The sequence below is a fragment of the Elgaria multicarinata genome, chromosome 19 (assembly GCF_023053635.1).
Source record: "Elgaria multicarinata webbii isolate HBS135686 ecotype San Diego chromosome 19, rElgMul1.1.pri, whole genome shotgun sequence".
In the NCBI taxonomy this organism is placed as follows: Eukaryota; Metazoa; Chordata; class Lepidosauria; order Squamata; family Anguidae; genus Elgaria; species Elgaria multicarinata.
In genome coordinates, this window is record NC_086189.1 from 10,525,382 (window position 1) to 10,547,377 (window position 21,996).

The window sequence follows — 21,996 nt, forward strand, 5'->3', positions numbered from 1 at the left end:
ACGAAAGCTGTCTTAAAGTTCTGCTTGAGCTGATGGATAGTTGTCTGTGGGGACCACTTTAGCAGCCCTGTAGATTTCCTGAAATCCTACCTCACTAGTCAGTGGCTTGATCCAAACATAGTGGTAAACAACGCCCAAACTTTGGCTCATGTACACCCTTTCCCCCTCTCCTCTTCGCACATGTGAAGAAGACTACATAATGTCTTTAAAATAATAATAATAGAAACGCAATGCATTCTGCTTCTTTGCTTAAAGTTTCATAGAATCATAGAATAGTAGAGTTGGAAGGCGCCTCTAAGGCCATGGAGTCCAACCCTCTGCTCAATGCAGGAATCCATCTTAAAGCATCCCTGACAGATGGCTGTCCAGCTGCCTGTTGAAGGCCTCTAGGGTGGGAGAGCCCACCACCTCCCTAGGTAACTGGTTCCATTGTCGTACTGCTCTAACAGCCAGAAAGTTTTTCCTGATGTCCAGCCGGAATCTGGCTTCCTGTAACTTGAGCCCGTTATTCCATGTCCTGCACTCTGGGAGGATCGAGAAGAGATCCTGGCCCTCCTCTGTGTGACAACCTTTCAAGTCTTTGAAGAGTGCTCTCATGTCTCCCCTCCATCTTCTCTTCTCCAAGCTAAACATGCCCAGTTCTTTCAGTCTCTCCTCATAGGGCTTTGTTTCCAGACCCCTGATCATCCGCATAAATGTGTTACCTTTGTTTTAGCTGTGGGGTTTTGGCACGGGACTGTAATTGTGAAGGGAGGGTGGGACAATAGGGAAAAGCCGCAAGACAAGGATGGGTAGCCATATTGAGCCTGAGAAATTCCACCGCCCGGATGTCGCGATTTGTTACAGAGAAACACACCTTTTCAGGCACATCTCAGCCGTCATAAAAGCTAGATAGAATATTTGCCAACGTATATTATACGGTCATTTAGAAACAGCAGACACCCCATACAACTTTGTGTTCATACACCGTGAATTTCTCTGTCCTTCTGAACACGGACTCCTTTCTCCTCTGCTGCTGTGCCTCCGCGCTTCTCCTTCTGTTCTGTACTCTGGGCTCCTTTTTCTTCCCTTTCATCTTCTGCGTTGAAACTTACTGCTGTTTATTTATTATTATTATTATTTCGTACTATTTTGTACAGCCACGGTTCACTTTGCTTCTTTTAAAATCCATTTTAAAGTGTTTTTTATTCTGTTTTTATTTTTATTTTTATCTTGTACACCGCTCTGAAATTTTGCATGGGGAGCGGTATATAAATATTGTAAATAAATAAATAGAATCATAGAATAGCAGAGTTGGAAGGGGCCTACAAGGCCATCGAGTCCAACCCCCTGCTCAATGCAGGAATCCACCCTAAATGATCCCCGACAGATAGGTTGTCCAGCTGCCTCTTGAAGGCCTCTAGTGTGGGAGAGCCCACAACCTCTCTAGGTAACTGATTCCACCGTCGCACTGCTCTAACAGTTAGGAAGTTTTTCCTGATGACCAGCCGGAATCTGGCTTCCTTTAACTTGAGCCTGTTATTCCGTGTAAATAAATTATACCTGGGTGTTTGTACTGGTAAGATGCTTCCTTCATTTCTCTCCGCCGCCTCCCCCCCCCCCGGTCTTCTGTTGAATGGAGATAGAAGGGGTGGGTAGAAGGACTCACTTAGGGAGGTGGTGGGCTCTCCCACACTAGAGGCCTTCAAGAAGCAGCTGGGCAACCACCTGTCAAGTATGCTGTAGGGTGGATTCCTGCCTTGAGCAGGGGGTTGGACTCGATGGCCTTGTAGGCCCCTTCCAACTCTGCTATTCTATGATTCTAAATTAAATTAAAAATCATAAGCGGGGGAATGGGGGACAAGAAAGCCTGCCCGCGCACCAGTTCTGCTCCAGGTATAAGATCCTACACGAACGCGATATGTATGGAATCAATCAAAACAAGCAGGGCTTTAGAGGGTCCCCAGGGCATGAAACGTTGCAGCAATGCCGGCGCGCTGGTGGGGAAAAGGTCTGGCGTGTCTCCTTCGTGCACTTCAGTCCCTTCCTTCTGCACTCAGAGACTTCCCTTGAAAGACCCGCTGATCGCCTCCTCCAAAGCAGCCTTTTGTTCTCGGCTCCCTCCGGATACGGCCGTCACCTTTCCCCGTTCCACTGTCACCTGCGCTTGTCAGACCCTCATGTTTAAATAATCCTTCATCCCATGCATCAAAAATATCTGTAGATGAAACACAACTGTCTCGCTCCGGCTCTCGGCCCTTCCTCTCCGTGTGGAAGAGGTAGGATGCCAACTTCTTTTATCTCAGCTGAACAGTAGGTTCCACACCTCATCTTTTCTCACTTCCCCCTCCGTTCCCATTCCAAAGAAGTGAATATTTAATACAGCCAGCAGCTCATTCAAGTTCACCAGCCTTTGTCTTGTGACAGAAGTGGCAGCTTCCATTTTCCTGATCAGGGTGTCCTTACCGTTCTCCAATTGTTGCTAGCAGGATCAACCATCTGTCAGGGATGCGTTAGGGTGGATTCCTGCATTGAGCAGGGGGTTGGACTCATTGGCCTTGTAGGCCCCTTCCAACTCTGCTGTTCTATGATTCTATGATTCTATGACTGTTAGAGCAGTACGACAATGGAACCAGTTACCTAGGGAGGTTGTGGGCTCTCCCACACTAGAGGCCTTCAAGAGGCAGCTGGACAACCATCTGTCAGGGATGCTTTAGGGTGGATCCCTGCATTGAGCAGGGGGTTGGACTCGATGGCCTTGTAGGCCCCTTCCAACTCTGCTATTCTATGATTCTATGATTCTATGATCAACACCCCCATCAGTACTGATCTAAGTCTTTGGCCAGGTTCAGACAACACACTACACCATGCTAGCTAACCACAAAATGGTTAAGGGAATGCATTAATGCAGTGATTCCCAAAATGGGCGGCCCCCTTGGGGGTGGTGAGATTGCATAGGGGGGCGTTAAGAGGCAAGGGGGCGGCAGGGGGGCGCTAAGAGGCAAAGGGGCAGCCGGAGGGGGGGCGCTCGAGGTGGTCTTTTCCAAGAAGTGACTCTCCAGAAGGTCTTAAAACCCAGGGACATTTTTATGGGAGAAGGTAGTTTGGTCCCAAGTCATATAGGGGAAGAATCCACACATGTATTAATACCATTTAAGAAGAGTCCTTTTAACAGTGAATTGAAATGTTTCAAAAGCACCAAAATGCTAATGAAGAGACATACCCTGCTTGGTGTGCCCTGCCACGCTGGCTGCAAAAAAAGAGGCGTTCGCTCTCTTTTCCCTCCCTCCCTCGGCAAGCCTGCGGCGGGTGCTTCGGATTTTGAATAAATATTCAATTAATTGTTACTGTTTTGAATTTTATTGTTATTGTCTTCCTTAGTGGGTCGTTGAAAACCGCTATTCTGAATAATTATTTTTATGGTGTACGGTAGGGGGCACTGGGCATGAGTTTGTGGAACCAAGGGGGCGGTTACCTGAAAAGGTTTGGGAACCACTGCATTAATACATTCCCTTAACCATTTTGTGCTTAAGCATCATGGTTTATTTAGCGTGTTGTCTGAACCTGGCCTTTAAATCCCTACACTGAGAGCCAGTGTGGTGTAGTGGCTAAAGTGTTGGTCTGGGAGTCGGGAGATCCGGGTTCTGGTCCCCACTCAGCCATGGAAACCCACTGGGTGACTCTGGGCCAGTCACAGGCTCTCAGCCCAACCTACCTCACAGGGTTGTTGTTGTGAGGATAAAAATGGAGGGAAGGATGATTATGTATGCTGCCTTGGGTTCCTTGGAAGAAAAAAGGTGGAATCAAAATGCAAAAATTAAATAAATAAATAAATAAATAAATACATGCTCAGGGATCCAGAACAATCTGCTCCAATATACGCTTTTCTAGGCTACCTGTCTGTACTCTTCTTTTGTAGCCTGGCCTTCGTTCCACTTCTTATATGTGTCCTTTTTTTGTTTTCAGATACGGGGCTACAGTTCATATAACCAATGGTAGCATGATAAAGCAGGTTGCTCTTAGAGCTGACGTCAGTCAAATCTCTGGCCTGTTGTTGGGGGGGGGGGGGTGGCTTTCCCACCATGTGCAGAAAATGAGGAATTCTCAGGGTTGTTGTGATGGCTGGATAAGTCATATTGATACTTGAGAGAGCGTCTTCTCCCCTACCAACCTGCCCGGTCACTGAGGTCATCCGAGGGCCTGCTCCTGGTGGTTCCACATAGATCCATCCTCCGATTGGTATCCACCAGGGGAAGAGCCTTCAGCGTGGAGGCCCCCTTCCTGTGGAACTCCCTGCCTCTGGAGGTCAGGAGGCACCAACTTTGTACTCCTTTCAGCGCCTCCTGAAAACATCATTATTCCAGGAAGCCTTTCCTTAACGTCCAGCCATGAGTCACTGTATTTGCTTCTTTTAAAATCTGTTTTAAGTGTTTTATTCTGTTTTTATTTTCATTTTATCTTGTACACCGCTCCGAAATTCTCAATGGGGAGCGGTATGTAAATATTAATCATCAACTTTATTACGGTCACCGACCAGACATTACACATGCACGAGAGTAGGGCAAAATTACATACAGATTTGAAAAGTATGTAGCAGAATCAATTCTGGAGAGACCTTATTCTTATAGCATTCAAAAAGGAAAAAAAGATGGCAGAACTGTAAATAAATGCCATTGGTACTAAAAAGTGCATCTCTTTCTCTCTCTCTCTCTCTCTCTCTCTCTCTGTGTGTATGTGTGTGTGTGTGTGTGTGTTTGTGTGTCTGTATATAGAGGGACGGAGAGAGAGAATGTGAAAATTAACTGGTATGGCAGGTCCCGTACAATTTAAAATAGAATATAACCAGCAATAAAAGGGGAAATGAGGTGTGCGAATCAGGGGAAGGATATAAGATTTCTTCAATTTCACATTCTTTGGCTTGATTACAATAAGAACTAAGCTTTGGCCGTAGGGGATGATCAGGGGTCTGGGAACAAAGCCCTATGAAGAGAGACTGAAAGAATAGGGTATGTTTAGCCTGGAGAAGAGAAGATGGAGGGGAGACATGATAGCACTCTTCATATACTTAAAAAGTTGTCACACAGAGGAGGGCTAGGATCTCTTCTCAATCCTCCCAGAGTGCAGGACACGGAATAACGGGCTCAAGTTAAAGGAAGCCAGATTTCGGCTGCACATCAGGAAAAACTTCCTGACTGTTAGAACAGTACGGCAATGGAACCAGTGACCTAGGGAGGTTGTGGGCTCTCCCACACTAGAGGCCTTCAAGAGGCAGCTGGACACCCATCTGTCAGCGATGCTTTAGGGTGGATTCCTGCATTGAGCAGGGGGTTGGACTCGATGGCCTTGTAGGCACCTTCCAACTCTGCTATTCTATGATTCTATGATTCTAAAGGCTTCCTGGCCAAGGTGAGTTTTGAGGAAGGACTGAAAGGAACTAAGGGAGGTGGTTAGCCCTGTAACTTTGCTGGTGTCCATGGCATGGTCAGCTGGTTTTAACAATCCTTTTCCTCCTCCAAGGGAAGAAGCCATGCTGTCCACCTATTTCGAAACCATCAATGACCTGCTCTCCTCCTTCGGGCCCGTCCGAGACTGCTCCCGCAACAATGGCGGCTGCACCCGCAACTTCAAGTGTGTATCGGACCGCAAGGTGGATTCGACAGGCTGTGTGGTACGTGCGACTCTGAGTTCCCACATCCTGTTAGGTGCTAGGACAAGAGCGGCTTGAAATTGTTAGTCGGACGCATGACCCAGCTATGGGCCAGCCAGTGGGTTGCTGGTTTCACCGAGGGCCATATGACCAGAACCACATGGTTTGTCCTGGTGTGCAGGACTTTTCTTTCACAAATTGCTAATGTGCCTCCCCACTCTGATTTGGGTCTGGAGCCTGGCATAGTGGGGGCTAGAGGTGGTTAACTCTTCCTCCTACTACAGTCCGAAACAGGTGATGTATCGGACTCCTACTACAGGTGATGATTGGCGGGGGTGGGTCTGATCTAGATTTGGACTGCCAAGTAGCAAAAGATTAAAGCCCCTGTATACTCTACACCAGAGTCCCTATTCAAATCAGGGGGCCTTACCTAGGGTGACCCTATGAAAAGGAGGACAGGCTCCTGTATCTTTAACATAGGGTGACCCTATGAAAAGGAGGACAGGGCTCCTGTATCTTTAACATAGGGTGACCCTATGGAAAGGAGGACAGGGCTCCTGTATCTTTAACATAGGGTGACCCTATGAAAAGGAGGACAGGGCTCCTGTATCTTTAACATAGGGTGACCCTATGGAAAGGAGGACAGGGCTCCTGTATCTTTAACATAGGGTGACCCTATGGAAAGGAGGACAGGGCTCCTGTATCTTTAACATAGGGTGACCCTATGGAAAGGAGGACAGGGCTCCTGTATCTTTAACATAGGGTGACCCTATGGAAAGGAGGACAGGGCTCCTGTATCTTTAACATAGGGTGACCCTATGGAAAGGAGGACAGGGCTCCTGTATCTTTAACATAGGGTGACCCTATGAAAAGGAGGACAGGGCTCCTGTATCTTTAACATAGGGCGACCCTATGAAAAGGAGGACAGGGCTCCTGTATCTTTAACATAGGGCGACCCTATGGAAAGGAGGACAGGGCTCCTGTATCTTTAACATAGGGCGACCCTATGGAAAGGAGGACAGGGCTCCTGTATCTTTAACATAGGGCGACCCTATGGAAAGGAGGACAGGGCTCCTGTATCTTTAACATAGGGCGACCCTATGGAAAGGAGGACAGGGCTCCTGTATCTTTAACATAGGGTGACCCTATGGAAAGGAGGACAGGGCTCCTGTATCTTTAACATAGGGTGACCCTATGGAAAGGAGGACAGGGCTCCTGTATCTTTAACATAGGGTGACCCTATGGAAAGGAGGACAGGGCTCCTGTATCTTTAACATAGGGTGACCCTATGAAAAGGAGGACAGGGCTCCTGTATCTTTAACATAGGGTGACCCTATGGAAAGGAGGACAGGGCTCCTGTATCTTTAACATAGGGTGACCCAATGAAAAGGAGGACAGAGCTCCTGTATCTTTAACATAGGGTGACCCTATGGAAAGGAGGACAGGGCTCCTGTATCTTTAACATAGGGTGACCCTATGAAAAGGAGGACAGGGCTCCTGTATCTTTAACATAGGGTGACCCTATGAAAAGGAGGACAGGGCTCCTGTATCTTTAACATAGGGTGACCCTATGGAAAGGAGGACAGGGCTCCTGTATCTTTAACATAGGGTGACCCTATGGAAAGGAGGACAGGGCTCCTGTATCTTTAACATAGGGTGACCCTATGAAAAGGAGGACAGGGCTCCTGTATCTTTAACATAGGGTGACCCAATGAAAAGGAGGACAGAGCTCCTGTATCTTTAACATAGGGTGACCCTATGGAAAGGAGGACAGGGCTCCTGTATCTTTAACATAGGGTGACCCTATGAAAAGGAGGACAGGGCTCCTGTATCTTTAACAGTTGTATTGAAAAGGGAATTTCTGCTGGTCTCATTTGTATATATGGAGAACCTGGTGAAATTTCCTCTTCATCACCACAGTTAAAGCTGCAGGTGCCCTGCCCTCTTTTGTATCTGGTCACTCTAGTATAGCTCCTGCAGCTTTTACTGTTGTGAAGAAGAGGGAATTTCACCAGGTTCACAGTTATTTTCTAACATTACTTCTTTTCAGGAGTCCCAGAGCGTCCTATAGGCCTCTGCCGGAGTTGTTCTGTTCATTTCTTTCTTCATATATTCGATATTTTTTTGCCAATCTTTCTTAAAGTGATCTTTTTCTTTTTATTCCTCTTTGTGATTGTAATTTCTGTGTTAATTTCCCACTAATTGCGAGTGAAATTGCTAGTTCTTTTTTAATAATCTTTTCTTTCCTTGCCCCGCCCTGTCTTCCTCTCTGGTGTGATGGCCACCTCACCTTGCAATTCTTTTGCTACCTGATGTGCCCTCCCACTGTTGTCGAGAAAGAAAGGAAGTAAAAATATTAGATCAGTTGAATGCAAGGCATGGATCGAGGCCTTTAAATGGTGGCTACGGCTACACTTCCTTGCAGCTCCTGGTAGCTATGACTTTTTACTGCTCTCAGATCCCTATGTCACTCGTTGGATGAGAAAGAGGGAGAAGAAGCTACTTAGCCTGGGCTTCTCTGTGGAAGCTGTGGACATCTATGGCCTCCAGAAGGCCCAATCTCTTGTTGTTCGAAGACAAATAGATCTAGATCTACAGCATTTAAGAACTGCTGCTAACAAATCTTGTTCTCCACTGCTCTACAATAACTCTGGACTCACTGCAGCTTCATTTCTGTATGGTTTAACTATTCCCAAGTATAGGAGAACATTTACCCTCGCTCGCTTTAATGTGTTGCCATCAGCATTACTAGAAGGGCGATTTAGTAAAATCCCGGTTAATGAACGGATCTGTCCCTGTGGTTCTGGAGCAACAGAATCTGTGGAACATGTCATTTGGCATTGTAACATGTATGAGGAATGCAGAAAAAAAGTTAACCTTTCCTTTAGTAACAGCCTTTTCTGGATGTAGCCCCACAACGTTGGTATTAATCTGTTTAAGGGATGTGTCCTCCCATATCACTGAAAGGGTCTCTAAGTTTCTCATGACCTCAATGCAAATTAGAAAAATAATGTTGTTGCAATCCTCCAGAAAGAAGGAACTCACCAATCTGTATTTTGTTTTTATGTCACTTTTTATCTATCCTTTGCATGTTTTGGTGTTGATTTTGCTGGTCTGCGACCGTAATAAATAATAATTCGAAAGAAAGTGAAACACTGCATCCTCCTGGGAGAAATGTCCCACCTTTAGAAGTCACGATGCATTACGAGAGAAAGTGAAGCTAAATGGCATCCACGTTTCTCTCTCTACATTGTATGGAGCCGTAGCAATGGAAACAGAGTTCCGTGTCATTCAACAAACCCAACCGGAAATATAATAGCAGCTCTTCTCCTTCTTTCGCAATGGTTGGTTGTGCTGGAATTGTTAAAGGAGGTCAAATACACGAACTGCAGGTCTCAGGAATGACTGTGACTGGGTTCAGACAACACAATAACCCACTGTGGTTTAAATAGTCGACGGTTCGTTATTTAACCCACTGTGGGTTATTGTGTTGTGTGGTGGGTGTTTTTTAACCAACGGTTATTTATTTATTTATTTATTTATTACATTTCTATACCGCCCAATAGCCAGAGCTCTCTGGGCGGTTCACAAAAATTAAAAACATTCAAAGTATAAAACAACAGTATAAAACTATAATATAAAATACGATAAAAAAGCTCAACCAGATAAAAACAGCAGCAATGCAAAATTACAAATTTAAAACACCAAGTTAAAACTTATTTATAGACTGTTAAAATGCTGGGAGAATAAAAAGGTCTTCCCCTGGCGTCTAAAAGCATATAATGTAGGTGCCAAGCGAACCTCCTTAGGGAGCTCATTCCACAGCCGGGGTGCCACAGCAGAGAAGGCCCTCCTCCTGGTAGCCACCTGCCTCACTTCCTTTGGCAGGGGCTCACGGAGAAGGACCCCTGAAGATGACCTTAGGGTCCAGGCAGGCACATATGGGAGGAGGCGTTCCTTCAGATAGCCTGGCCCCAAGCCGTTTAGGGCTTTAAATGTTAATACCAGCACTTTGAATCGGGCCCGGACCTGGACTGGCAGCCAATGAAGCTGGAAAAGGACTGGCGTGATGTGGTCTCGTCGGCCAGTCCCTGTTAGTAACCGTGCTGCCCTGTTTTGTACCAGTTGAAGTTTCTGGACCGTTTTCAAAGGCAGCCCCACGTATAACGCATTGCAGTCATTCAAACGAGAGTTTATCAGAGCATGGATAACTGTAGCTAGGCTGTCTCTGTCCAGATAAGGGCGCAGTGGTTATATCAGCTGGTTATGTGGCTGAAATAACCAACGCTGTGTAGAGTTGGCTATTTGAACCACCGTTGGTTATCGTGTTGTGTGGAGGACACTGTTTGTTATTTCCTCGGCCACGGAGTCACAAGGCACGAGCGGTCAAAAGGGCGGCTGCTGCTGTTGTCCAGCCGGCACGTTAGATTTTCTGCAGCAATGGCTGATGGGATATTAGCTGTCGTGTTTCTCAGAAACTTTCTGCCTTCAGGGGAGATAATGACGAGGCCTGCTAAGTAATCCACAAAGCTTTATTTAAGCAATCAACATCTCTTCCCACCTGAAGAGAGTCTAATCTCGTGGAACCTTCCCCCAAGGGAAAACTATGCAAATTAAGCAAGACAATTGCCTTTTCAAGGAGAACAGAAAGCCTTTTCTCAAAACGCGTTAACTTCAGAGAGGCTAGTTCTGAGGCGGTGTCTGATGGCAATGTGAGCCGGGCCAACTTTCTCTGGTCTTCCTTGCGCTCTGCACTTTTTAGCTTGCAGTGCACCCTCAGATCAGCTGGCCTATCGGTGCTCTCTCCTTCGGAAGAATGTTGGCTTCCCACTGACTGTGTATTGTTTGCCCTTGAGGAGATAAGCCCTGGAGAAGGTTCATTCCCAGCTGGTGAAGAACCCATGAGAGCTTTCTCCCCCACTGGTACAGGCTGGCCTGTGTCTGGCGCCGACTCCTCTACTTGTCTGATTCTGATTGATCACCTGAAACACCTTCTTCCAAAACAAGGGGAGCAGAGCTGGACATGACACCAGCGGGAAGACTGAGGGTGGGGAGAGGGGGGATGAGTGAGTCAACACTACATGGACTACTAGTCAACTCAACGCTGATCCTAACCCACACCACGGTTGATTATTATCTAGGGTGACCATATGAAACAGAGGACAGGGCTCCTGTATCTTTAACAGTTGCATAGAAAAGGGATTTTCAGCAGGTGTCATTTGTATATATGGAGAACCTTGTGAAATTCCCTCTTCATCACTCAGTTAAAGCTGCAGGAGCTATACTAGAGTGACCACGTTTAAAAGAGGGCAGCTTTAACTGCTGTGATGAAGAGGGAATTTCACCAGGTTCTCCATATATACAAATGACACCTGCAGAAATTCCTTTTTCAATACAACTGTTAAAGATACAGGAGCCCTGTCCTCCTTTTCATATGGTCACCCTATATTATAATGTTGTTTGGGGAGTAACCCCTAGATAAATGACTGTGGAGTTGGTTATTACCCCACCGTTGACTGTCTTGTTGTCTGAATGTATCTGTGTGTTTAGGGGAAGGATCAAGGAGCACATTAGGGTGACCATGTGAAAAGGAGGACCAGGCTCCTGTATCTTTAACAGTTGAATAAAACAGGGAATTTCAACAGGTGTCCTTTGTATGCATACAGCACCTGGTGAAATTCCCTCTTCACCACAGCAGTTGAAACTGCAGGAGCTATACTAGTGTGACCAGATAGAAAATAGGGCAGGGCTCCTGCAGCTTTTACTGCTGTGATGAAGAGGGGATTTCAGCAGGGGCTGCATGCATACAAATGACACCTGCTGAATTTCCCCTTTCAATACAACTGTTAAAGATACAGGAGACCATGTCCTCCTTTTCATATGGTCAACCTAACATAATGTACACATCAATTTGTGAGCCCCCAAAAGAAAGGGAGACTGACGGGCACTTGTTATTGTGTGTAGTGGTGGAAGACATGGAATCAACTGCAGCTTCTTTCTGTTTTAGGTTTCATTTGCAGGCTCTGGAGGGAAAAAATTAAGTTTATTTATTTATTTATTTATTTATTGCATTTCTATACTGCCCAATAGCCGGAGCTCTCTGGGCAGTTCACAAAAAAAAGTTGGCTCTGTAAATAGCAAAGGCCTTCACGAATTTGGCAGCAGGTGCTCACTTCTCTGCAATTTGGGTGGTAGTGGAGATTACTGTGGGTGAAAGTCGAAATACTTGGACTTAGAATCACAGAAGAGCCCACATATTTTATTTATTTATTTATTTATTTATTTATTTACATTTTTGTACCGCCCAATAGCCGAAGCTCTCTGGGCGGTTCACAGAAATTAAAACCATAATAAAACAACCGACAGATTAAAAGCACAAATTCAAAATACAGTATAAAAAGCACAACCAGGATAAAAACCACGCAGCAAAATTGATATAAGATTAAAATACAGAGTTAGAACAGTAAGATTTAAATTTAAGTTAAAATGAAGTGTTGAAATACTGAGTGAATAAAAAGGCCTTCAGCTGGCGACGAAAGGAGTACAGTGTAGGCGCCTGGCGGACCTCTCTGGGGAGCTCATTCCACAACCGGGGTGCCACAGCGGAGAAAGCCCTGCTCCTAGTAGCCACCTGCCTCACTTCCTTTGGCAGGGGCTCACGGAGAAGGGCCCCTGTGGATAATCTTAAGGTCCGGGCAGGTACATACGGGAGGAGGCGTTCCTTCAAATAACCTGGCTCCAAACCGTTTAGGGCTTTAAATGTATACCAGCACTTTGAATCGGGCCCGGACCTGGACTGGTAGCCAATGACGTTGCAAAAGGACTGGCATTCATCTTCTTTCTTTTTCCCATTCGTGTCTTCTCCTTTCTCTCAAAAAATGCTTGCTTGAGGCTGGATAGGGTAACAAATGGTATCATTCCTTCCGGTAAAGAATTAAATGCAAGTTTCCCCTCTCTGTTCTGGCAGGGTCTCCCCTGCCCCAGGTCTGTGTGTGTGGGTGTTTCTGTCTGTTAGTTGCCCACTCTCTGGGGACCCAAGTTCTGGTGTTCAGCACAATTCAGTCACGTAATCAAATGGCCCTTCAGCGCAATTGCTGTTCTCAATATTGTACCTCCAGACATATTGTGCCTCTGAGCATACTTCCTCACTTTTTTTCACACCCAGGCCATCTGAAAGCAATTTCTGGAATTGCACACCCCATCCATCCTTTTTAAGGTGATTACTCCCCCCCTTCATTCCTCTTTCGTTTTGGTATGTCAGCACCTCCAAGATGCCGGCTGTGATTTGGCCGAAGCCAGTAATAAAAGCAGCTTGCGTACACACGCACGTGTGCGCAGACCCCTACCCCAATGCCCACCCCACCAGGTGATTGGGTTTGCCATCTGGTCCATTATATCCCTGCCTTGCAGTTTCAAACCACCCCCATCACACCGACTAAATTTAATCGATGCTTCCGTTCAAGAGAAGGCATTTCAGTGTTACCGCAGATATCTGCAGCAGCTGATCCCGCACAGGCAACCTTCAGGTAGAGGGGCTGGCTAAGGAGAAGGTTGATTCCTTTTAGCTATCACTTAAAGCAGGCAACCTGGCATTTCGGACTACAGCTCCCATCAGCCCTTTCTAGTATGACCCTTGGTCAGGAATTATGGGGATTGTAGACAAAGCAGCTGCAGAGCATCAGGTTGGCCTACTGCTGCTTTAAAGGCTCAAATTCGGAAACATCGCCAAAGGCGAAGGGCTGTTTTGAGGAGTAGCTTCTTTAAGAGACTATGGGAGACATTTGAGATGACACGATTTATTTATTTATTTTTAAAATGCTGTCTCTCACCTTATACTCTTCGTTTTAACAGGTGTACAGCACCATGTACATTGATGGCGCTATATAAATAAATAAATAATAATAAGTGTCATTTCTATGCATGCAGCACCTGGTGAAATTCTCTCTTCATCACAGCAGTTAAAGCTGCAGGAGCCCTGCCCTCTTTTGTATCTGGTCACGCTAGGCAGGGCTCCTGCAGCTTTCACGGTTGCGATGAAGAGGGAATTTCACCCGGTGCTGCAGGCATACAAATGATACCTGCTGAAATTCCCTTTTCTATACAAGTGTTAAAGATACAGGAGCCCTGTCCTCCTTGTATGCACACAGCACCGGGTGAAATTCCCTCTTCATCACAGCAGTTAAAGCTGCAGGAGCCCTGCCTAGCGTGACCAGATTCAAAAGAGGGCAGGGCTCCTGCAGCTTTAACTGCTGTGATGAAGAGGGAATTTCACCCGGTGCTGCATGCATACACACGACACCTATTGAAATTCCCTTTTCTGTACAACTGTTAAAAGTACGGGAGCCCTGTCTTCCTTTCCATATGGCCACCCTCGCTTATGCCCCTCCTCCTCCTCCTCCTCCTCCTCCTCCTCCCCCCATGCCAACCCCCTACTTTGGACTGATTTATCGATTCCAATCTCTGCATTAACCCTTGTCTGCCCCGGCTTCACACTATCCACCCCTGACCCTGTGTCAGGACTCTCCCTTCCTTTAGCTCCTAGCTAAACAGTTGCCTGAAGCCCCGAAGCTGACGCTGTGCTGGTTTGCGTTTTGTAAGGAGACCGGGGACTTGTTGGGGAGGCTTTTTTCCTCTGCATTGAAGCTGATCCTTAGCAGAATCAGCAGCTGTTGCCTTTTGACATCTGACAGTGCTAACAAGGTACTAAAGGAGGAACTTTGCCAAGATCCTAGCAAACAGCAGCAGGCTGTGTTCTTGGGGGGTGATGACATTGAATGTTCCCCCCTGCTTTTAATTAAAGGCCTTTAAGCAACCCGCCTTCCCATTGTTTCGATATGAGGCTACTCCGGTTTCCTTCCTCAAAGCCATTTGTTGCTGGGTTGTGACCCTTCCAAACACCACCACCCGGTCTTTTTTGAAGACCCAACGGCATCTCTGATGCACCTTTATTAAACACTGCCGACAAAGGGCTTGCCAATATTTAGAGGACGCAGTAGAATATTTGAAAAGGCAGCAGTCTACTCTCAGCAGAAACACTCTATTAAATATTCTTTTACAAGGGTAATAATGAAGGAAGGAGCTGGGGGGGAGGCAGGAAATGCCCTTTTAGACAATTTAGCTCACTTATTTCCTTTCGGCGTTAGGAAATGGTGTCCGTAATGAGGCATTTCTGATGTTCCCAAGTAGGACCCCGATCACCTGACCTTGTTGTTAATGAGTTTTTTGGTGTGTGTAGCTGCTGAAAGTAATGGGAATAAACAGGTAATGGTCCGGATGTTCATTTTCTGGAGCAAATGGACCATTGGTTCCTTTAATCTCGCCTTCAAAGTCCCTCATTTCCTCCGTCCATTTTCAGTTGCAGTGGCAACATTACAGGAGCAAATTTTGGACTGCGGTGGGTTTCTTCCATGACTTCCATCAGCCAAAATGGTCCAAAAAATGGGAGGCAGGGAGGTGACCTTTACCACCAGCCACGTGGTGGCCATTTGTGTGTGAATGGCGGTCTCGTCGCTGGGAGAATCCAGGGAGCTGCTTTATCCCAAGTCAGACCATAGCTCAGTGCTAGAACACCTGCTTTGCATGCCAAAGCTGCCAGGATCAATCCCTGCTATCTCCAAGTAGGGTTGGGGAAGAATTTATTTATTTATTTATTTATTTTATTACACTTATATACCGCTCCCATAGCCAGGGCTCTCTGGGCAGTTTACAGAAATTCTAAAATTGAGATAAAAACAAGTATACAAAATTTAAAACTCCATACACACATAAAGCATTAAAAACCGATTAAAAACTAAACATGTGGGTAATTAGGATATGCCGCCATATGCCTGGGCAAAGAGGAAAGTCTTAACCTGGCGCCGGAAAGATAGCAGCGTTGGTGCCAGGCGAGCCTCGTCAGGGAGATCATTCCACAGTCTGGGGGCCACCACCGAAAAGGCCCTGTCCCTCGTTGCCACACTCCGAGCCTCTCTCGGAGTAGGCACCCGGAGGAGGACCTTAGATGTTGAACGTAGTGACCGGGTATATTCACATCGGGAGAGGCGTTCTGTCAGGTATTGTGGTCCCAAGCCGTGTAAGGCTGTATAGGTCAAAACCAGCACCTTGAATTGGGCTCGGAAACATACAGGCAGCCAGTGCAAGCGGACCAGAGCAGGTGTTATATGGTCGAACCTTCTGGTTCCCAAAATCAATCTGGCCGCTGCATTTTGCACGAGCTGCCACTTCCGAACCGTCTTCAAAGGCAGCCCTACGTAGAGCGCATTGCAGTAATCTAACTTGGAGGTTACCAGAGCATGGACAACTGAAGCCAGGTTATCCCTGTCTAGATCGGGGTGTAGCTGGGCCACCAACCGGAGTTTGTAGAAGGCACTCCGTGCCATGCCAAAGAGATCCATGGCTCTCACACAGGGTCGACAATCCTGAGCTAGACCAGTGGTCTAATGGTCTGATAAGATAAAACAGCTTCCTGTGTCCTCATTAAATCAGCTTCTTATTTAGAACTATGAGGACTGGAATCTTTTCAGGGAAAGGGCCATAGTTCGGTGGAAGGAGCACCTGTTTTGTATACAGAAAGTCCCAGGTAGAAGTCTCCATGTAGGGCTAGGAAAGACCTCTGTCTGACACCCTAGTGAGCCACTACCAGCCAGTGTTAGGCTACACTGAGCTAGATGGAGCAGTGGTCCTATCTTCCACTCCCACCCACTCACTCTGTCCTGATTCCAAGCCCTCCTCCCAAGATGCGAGACAATAAAGAGGTCCGCCGTGTAATCCACACAACATTCTTCTGCAAATAACCATCTCTTCACACCTGATGGGGGTGTGAATGCTGGGAGCTATCCTCAAAGCTTGATTAGCCTCACAAAGCGAGGCAGTTGCCTTTCAGCTCAAATGGAGAGTTTCTCCACAGTCCAACTGGCACTTTGCCTCCGGGAGGGTCTTTTTGGAGAAACCTGTGGTGAGTGGCTGCCCTCCTCTTCTCAACTCTGACCGATTGACCCTGCCGCAGACTCTGGCATCTGTCAACTCCGAAGTCCCCTCTCCCTCTTGACAGAGGCGGAGTTCCCAGCGGTGGGAGGAGGATGGTCTCGGAGCCTTTGGCAGCCAGTCCAATAACCTCCTGGGAAGATTCATCGTTGACTCCTGAAGAGTCTTGTAGAATCTCCTCACCCACTTCCTGCGTCTGCTGGTATACTTGGCCTGCTCCCCCTGGGTTGGAAGAAGGTGTTTCAGGTGTTCAGTCAGAATCAGACTCTGAAGTCGAGGAGTTGGTGCTGGAAACAGGCCAGCCTGTACCAGTGAGAGAGAAAGCTCTCATGGGCCTTAGCTAGACCTAAGGTTTATCCCGGGATCGTCCCGGGGTCATCCCTGTTCATGTAAATGACACACAGGGGACCCTGGGAGCAGGCAGGGACGACCCTGAGACGATCCTGGGATAAACCTTAGGTCTAGCTAAGGTCATGGGCTCTTCACCAGCTGGGAATGAACCTTCTGAAGTAGAGGAGTTGGTGCCAGACACAGGCCAGCCTGTACCAGTGGGGGAGAAAGCTCTCACGGGCTCTTCACCAGCTGGGAATGAACCTTCTCCAGAGCTTATCTCCTCAAGGGCAAACAATACACAGTCAGTGGAAAGCCAATATTCTTCCGAAGGGGAGAGCACGGAGAGGTTAGCCGGTCCTAGAGTATGCTGCAGACTAAAACGAGCAGACTAAAATGGGTAGCTGAGAGAAAGTCAGCCCGTCTGGCATCCCGTCAGAAGCTGCCTCAGAACTAGTCTCTCTGAAGTTAACGCGTCTTGGGAAAGGGCTTTCCATTCTTCTTGAAAGAACAATTGTCTGGCTTCGTTTGCATAGTTTTGCCCAGGGGAAAGTTCCAAGAGATTAGACTCTCTTCAGGTGGGAAGAAATGTTTATTGCTTGAATAAAGCTTTGTGGCTTACTTAGCAGGCCTCGTTATTGTATCCCAAGAAGTCGGGAGGTTTTGAGAAACACGACAATACTTTTGGAGCTGTTCCTTCTTCTTCTTCAGATTCTTAGTCCAATTCAGGCCCTGAAACCCCTTCCCCCATACTAGGGAGAACAGGCCTGAACTTGATACATTCTGTACTTTAAATTCCCCCCCACCATGCCCCCTTAACAGGGATCTGGAACTTCATGCACCCAGGGATGTCATCAGCAGGCCTGGCTGTGCCCTGAGCAGAGCTAACGAAAACCAGAAGGGAAGCACCCAAAATATCAAATGACGTGGAAAGAAAACGTTTTCTCAAAGGGGCCAATGAAAACTGTTTCCCTTTTCCTGGTTTGTGGTGCCGAAATTTGCTCTGACACCCAAATCGGGCAACGTGTGGGTAGCAATAATCTTAAATCTGTGGATTTACACCTCATGACACTAGAGTGAGAAACTGGGGAGGGAATTGGTGAGTGTGAAGGGGAGAAGGCGAAGCCTGATCCCTTAGCATGGCTTTATTTATTTATTTATTTTATTACTTTTATATACCACCTCATAGCCAAAGCTCTCTGGGCGGTTTACAGAAGTTAAAAACAGTGAGCATTAAAAACAAGTATACAAAATTTAAAACCATCAAGAACATAAAAACAACAATATCCTTTTAAAACAACGATTCTAGGGTCAATTAAAAAAAAAAACCCCACAAAACTCAGCATATGTTGTTCACTGCCCAGGAAAAGAGAAAAGTCTTGACCTGGCGCCGAAAAGATAACGATGTGGGTGCCAGGTGATCTTCGTCGGGGAGATCATTCCATAATTGAGGGGCCACCACTGAAAAGGCCCTCTCCCTTATTGCCATCCTCTGCGCGTCCCTCGGAGTAGGCACTCGGAGGAGGACCTTAGATGTTGAGTGCAGTGAGCGGGTAGGTTCATGTCGGGAGAGGCGTTCCGTCAGGGATTGTGGTCTTGACAATCAAGCTGTAGTTTGTCCATGACATTCCTCTTCTTATTCCTTGGGACGGGGAGGTTCAGTTTGACTGTTTTGGATGGGTAACATTCTGTTCATGTCTTTTGTAGGGATCAGTGAATGATTCGTCACATGCAAAGCTTTTCTTCAAACTCCGATCTTACTGTTTTCTCATTCTTGTGGTATTAATAGCCCTGCTTTTCTTGCCCCACAGTCCCCTCGTCACCGGGGGTGTGTGTGTTTCATGAATAATACAAACGTAACTCATGCATAGCGAATCTCCCCTCCGAAATTTGCATTTGGCTGCCTCCGCTCCCTTCGCCATTCCTAGTGTTGGTGACAGCCTAGCCATGGAGCTGTGCTCAGGGCCTGCCTCTGTGCCACACTGATTGGCCAAGCGGCGCTGTCACTCATCCTGATGGTGGAGGGGCTGCCCTTTCTGTTTGATCCAGAGGGAAATTAATTGCTGATAAAGTTTCAACTTTGGGCTTTTTGGAACATTCAAATTTTTCTGCACGTCTATACTGCTAAAGCCTCAGATTAAAACAGAAATGAGCAAAATCAGTCTGGTAGATCTTGGACAATAAGCCTTAGATTACCATATTCTTATGTAAGATAGTTTGGCGAAATAATGCATGCAAAACGTTGCTCTCCATACAACTTGCCAGCCAGCCAGGAAATAGCTCCTTTGGGAAGATATTGACTGAAGACACATCACCCACGATTATCCAGAAAGAATTATTGGCTGGGCTGCCTATTGATTTTCTAATAATTTCCCTCCCTCCCCCATCTTCATGTCACCAGAGAGGCAGATCACAGATTGGACTGCAGCTGAATTGCTGTGGGATTGATTAAAACTCACGGTAATTATTGCTTCGGTGCTGCTCAAGGCAGACTGATCGATGTTAGCAATAACTGATAGGATTCTTTAGGCAATCTCAGGAAATGGGCATGAAGGGCGTTCCCTCAGCACCGACTGAAGAGCAGGGATTTAGGAGTGCCGGCCGGCCACACAGATCGTCTGCGTGGTCATCCAAAGTGTCCCCAAGAAGGTACTGGTTTCTCTCTATTCGGCCCTGGTTAGGCCTCATCTAGAGTATTGCGTCCAGTTCTGGGCTCCACAATTCAAGAAGGACGCAGACAAGCTGGAGCGGGTTCAGAGGAGGGCAACCAGGATGATCAAGGGTCTGGAAACAAAGCCCTATGAAGAGAGACTGAAAGAACTGGGCATGTTTAGCCTGGAGAAGAGAAGATTGAGGGAAGACATGAGAGCACTCTTCAAAGACTTAAAAGGTTGTCACACAGAGGAGGGCCAGGATCTCTTCTCGATCCTCCCAGAGTGCAGGACACGGAATAACGGGCTCAAGTTAAAGGAAGCCAGTTTCCAGCTGGACATCAGGAAAAACTTCCTTACTGTTAGAGCAGTACGACAATGGAACCAGTGACCTAGGGAGGTGGTGGGCTCTCCCACACTAGAGGCCTTCAAGAGGCAGCTGGACAAGCATCTGTCAGGGATGCTTTAGGGTGGATTCCTGCATTGAGCCGGGGATTGGACTCAATGGCCTTGTAGGCCCCTTCCAACTCTGCTATTCTATGATTCTATGACTCTATGAAAACACCGTTAAAGCGAGAGCTACAATATAATGGCCACCAAGGAGGTATAAATATACACACGCATTGTGAACAAATGTTTTCCCCATATGCTTTAGAAACTCTTCCCCACCCTGGTGGCTTCTGGAAGTATTGGACTACAGTACGTCCACCATCCTTCCTGGCTGCGGCTGAAGTTGAAGTCCAAAACATCTGGAGAACATTTGGAGTTTAGGGAAGGTGTTTTAGAGAAGCGATTTGGTCGTCTTTTGGGGGCCAAAACGTTGACGTGAAGAGGCTGTGTATGACGGAGCAGGCAGGTAGATCTGGGTTGTTTAGTGGGCTGTGAAGCACGTATGGAACGTATGGAATGGCATCAAGTGTCAATATCAAGAAAGGGTTGTGTTTGGTGTGAGAATGGTGAAGGGTTTGAAGGCAGTTCTGGTTTAATAATAATAATAATAATAATAATAATAATAATAATAATAATAATAATGATAGATTTATTTCTTACCCGCCTGTCCCTTTGGATCGAGTTGGAGAACAGCAATGAATACAAAAATGCTATAAAATACGTAAAACTGATTTAAAGCATATAAAACTAATACATTATTAAAATAACGTCCAGACATCTTAAAATTCGACTGGGTAGGCCTGCCGGAAGAGAGAAGTCTTTATAGCTTTCTTAAATGCTAAAAGACTGTTAAGTTGGAGAATCTCCTCTGGCAGGCCATTCCACAGTCTGGGAGCAGCAGAAGAGAAAGTCGTCTGGGTAATGGTTGGCAGGCTTTTTTTTTTGCTGACTGAAGTAGATTCTTCCCAGAGGACCTGAGTGTTCGGGGAGGATTGTACGGGAGAAGGCGATCCTGGACCCAAACCATGTAGGGCTTTAAAGGTGATAACCAACACTTTATACTTTGCACGGAAACGAATTGGCAGCCAGTGAAGAGATTTTAAGACTAGTGTAATGTGGTCCCCCCTAGATGTTCCAGGGACCAACCTGGCTGCCATATTTTGAACTAGTTGAAGTTTCCGGACAAGGCACAAAGGTAGCCTAGACCGTGATTATGGTTTGAAGTTTTAGAGTTGGTGTAATGTGGTCCCCCCTAGCTGTACTTGTGACCAGCCTGGCTGCCATATTTTGAACTAGTTGAAGTTTCCGGACTAGGCACAAAGGTAGCCCTATGTAGAGCGCATTGCAGAAGTCGAGCCTCGAAGTTACCAGCGCGTGCACGACCGTTTTGGGGTCTTCCAACTCTAGGAAGGGGCACAGGTCTAATCTGCCCAGGCCAAGGATCCAAGAGTGGCATAGAAACTTAAATTATGGGGGTCACAACCTCTTGGAGTGGGAAATATAAACTGCCTAGTTCATTTATGTGTTTCATCAAAAACTAGCTATTTTAACAGTGGTGAATGTCAGACGGAAAGAGCCAAACTGGGCTCACTCAGCAATTAGAGTGGGTTCTCCGTATTCTCAAGGGAACCCTGCAGTTTATAAAGGTACATAAAATAAAATTTAAAAAATCAAGTACAAGCCAAAAAAAGGGAAAGGAAAGGAACCCAAAGAGGACAAAACCAAACATAATCCGCCTACTGAGAATGGAGCCTGTTCAAGTGGCTCCCAAATGCTGAGTGTCTGTTGTGGGAGGAGGAGGAATGGAAGAGGGTGATCTGGAACCCTGAACAGGAGCACTCGGCGCTGCAACATTTTGTTGCAGGACCCACTTCTAAACGCTCTGTTCGGGCAGGCAGAAGAAAGCAAGTCAAGTTTCAGGGCTGTTGAGTCAAATGACTGGTTGATGAGCTGAAGGAAGGGCGCTAGTGGATGGATGAGTGGGCACTGAAAGAGGCGACCCTGTTTAAATAAAGG

General features: G+C 46.6%; 1 protein-coding gene across 1 annotated transcript in view; it reads left to right on the forward strand.

Moving 5' to 3' along the window:
• Positions 1-21,996, forward strand: part of ASTN2 (astrotactin 2) — a 732,687-nt gene that overhangs the window by 466,784 nt on the left and 243,907 nt on the right. The window contains exon 12 of the mRNA XM_063144970.1: positions 5,497-5,647. Coding sequence (XP_063001040.1) covers positions 5,497-5,647 — 151 coding nt within the window. The remainder of the gene's footprint in view (positions 1-5,496; positions 5,648-21,996) is intronic.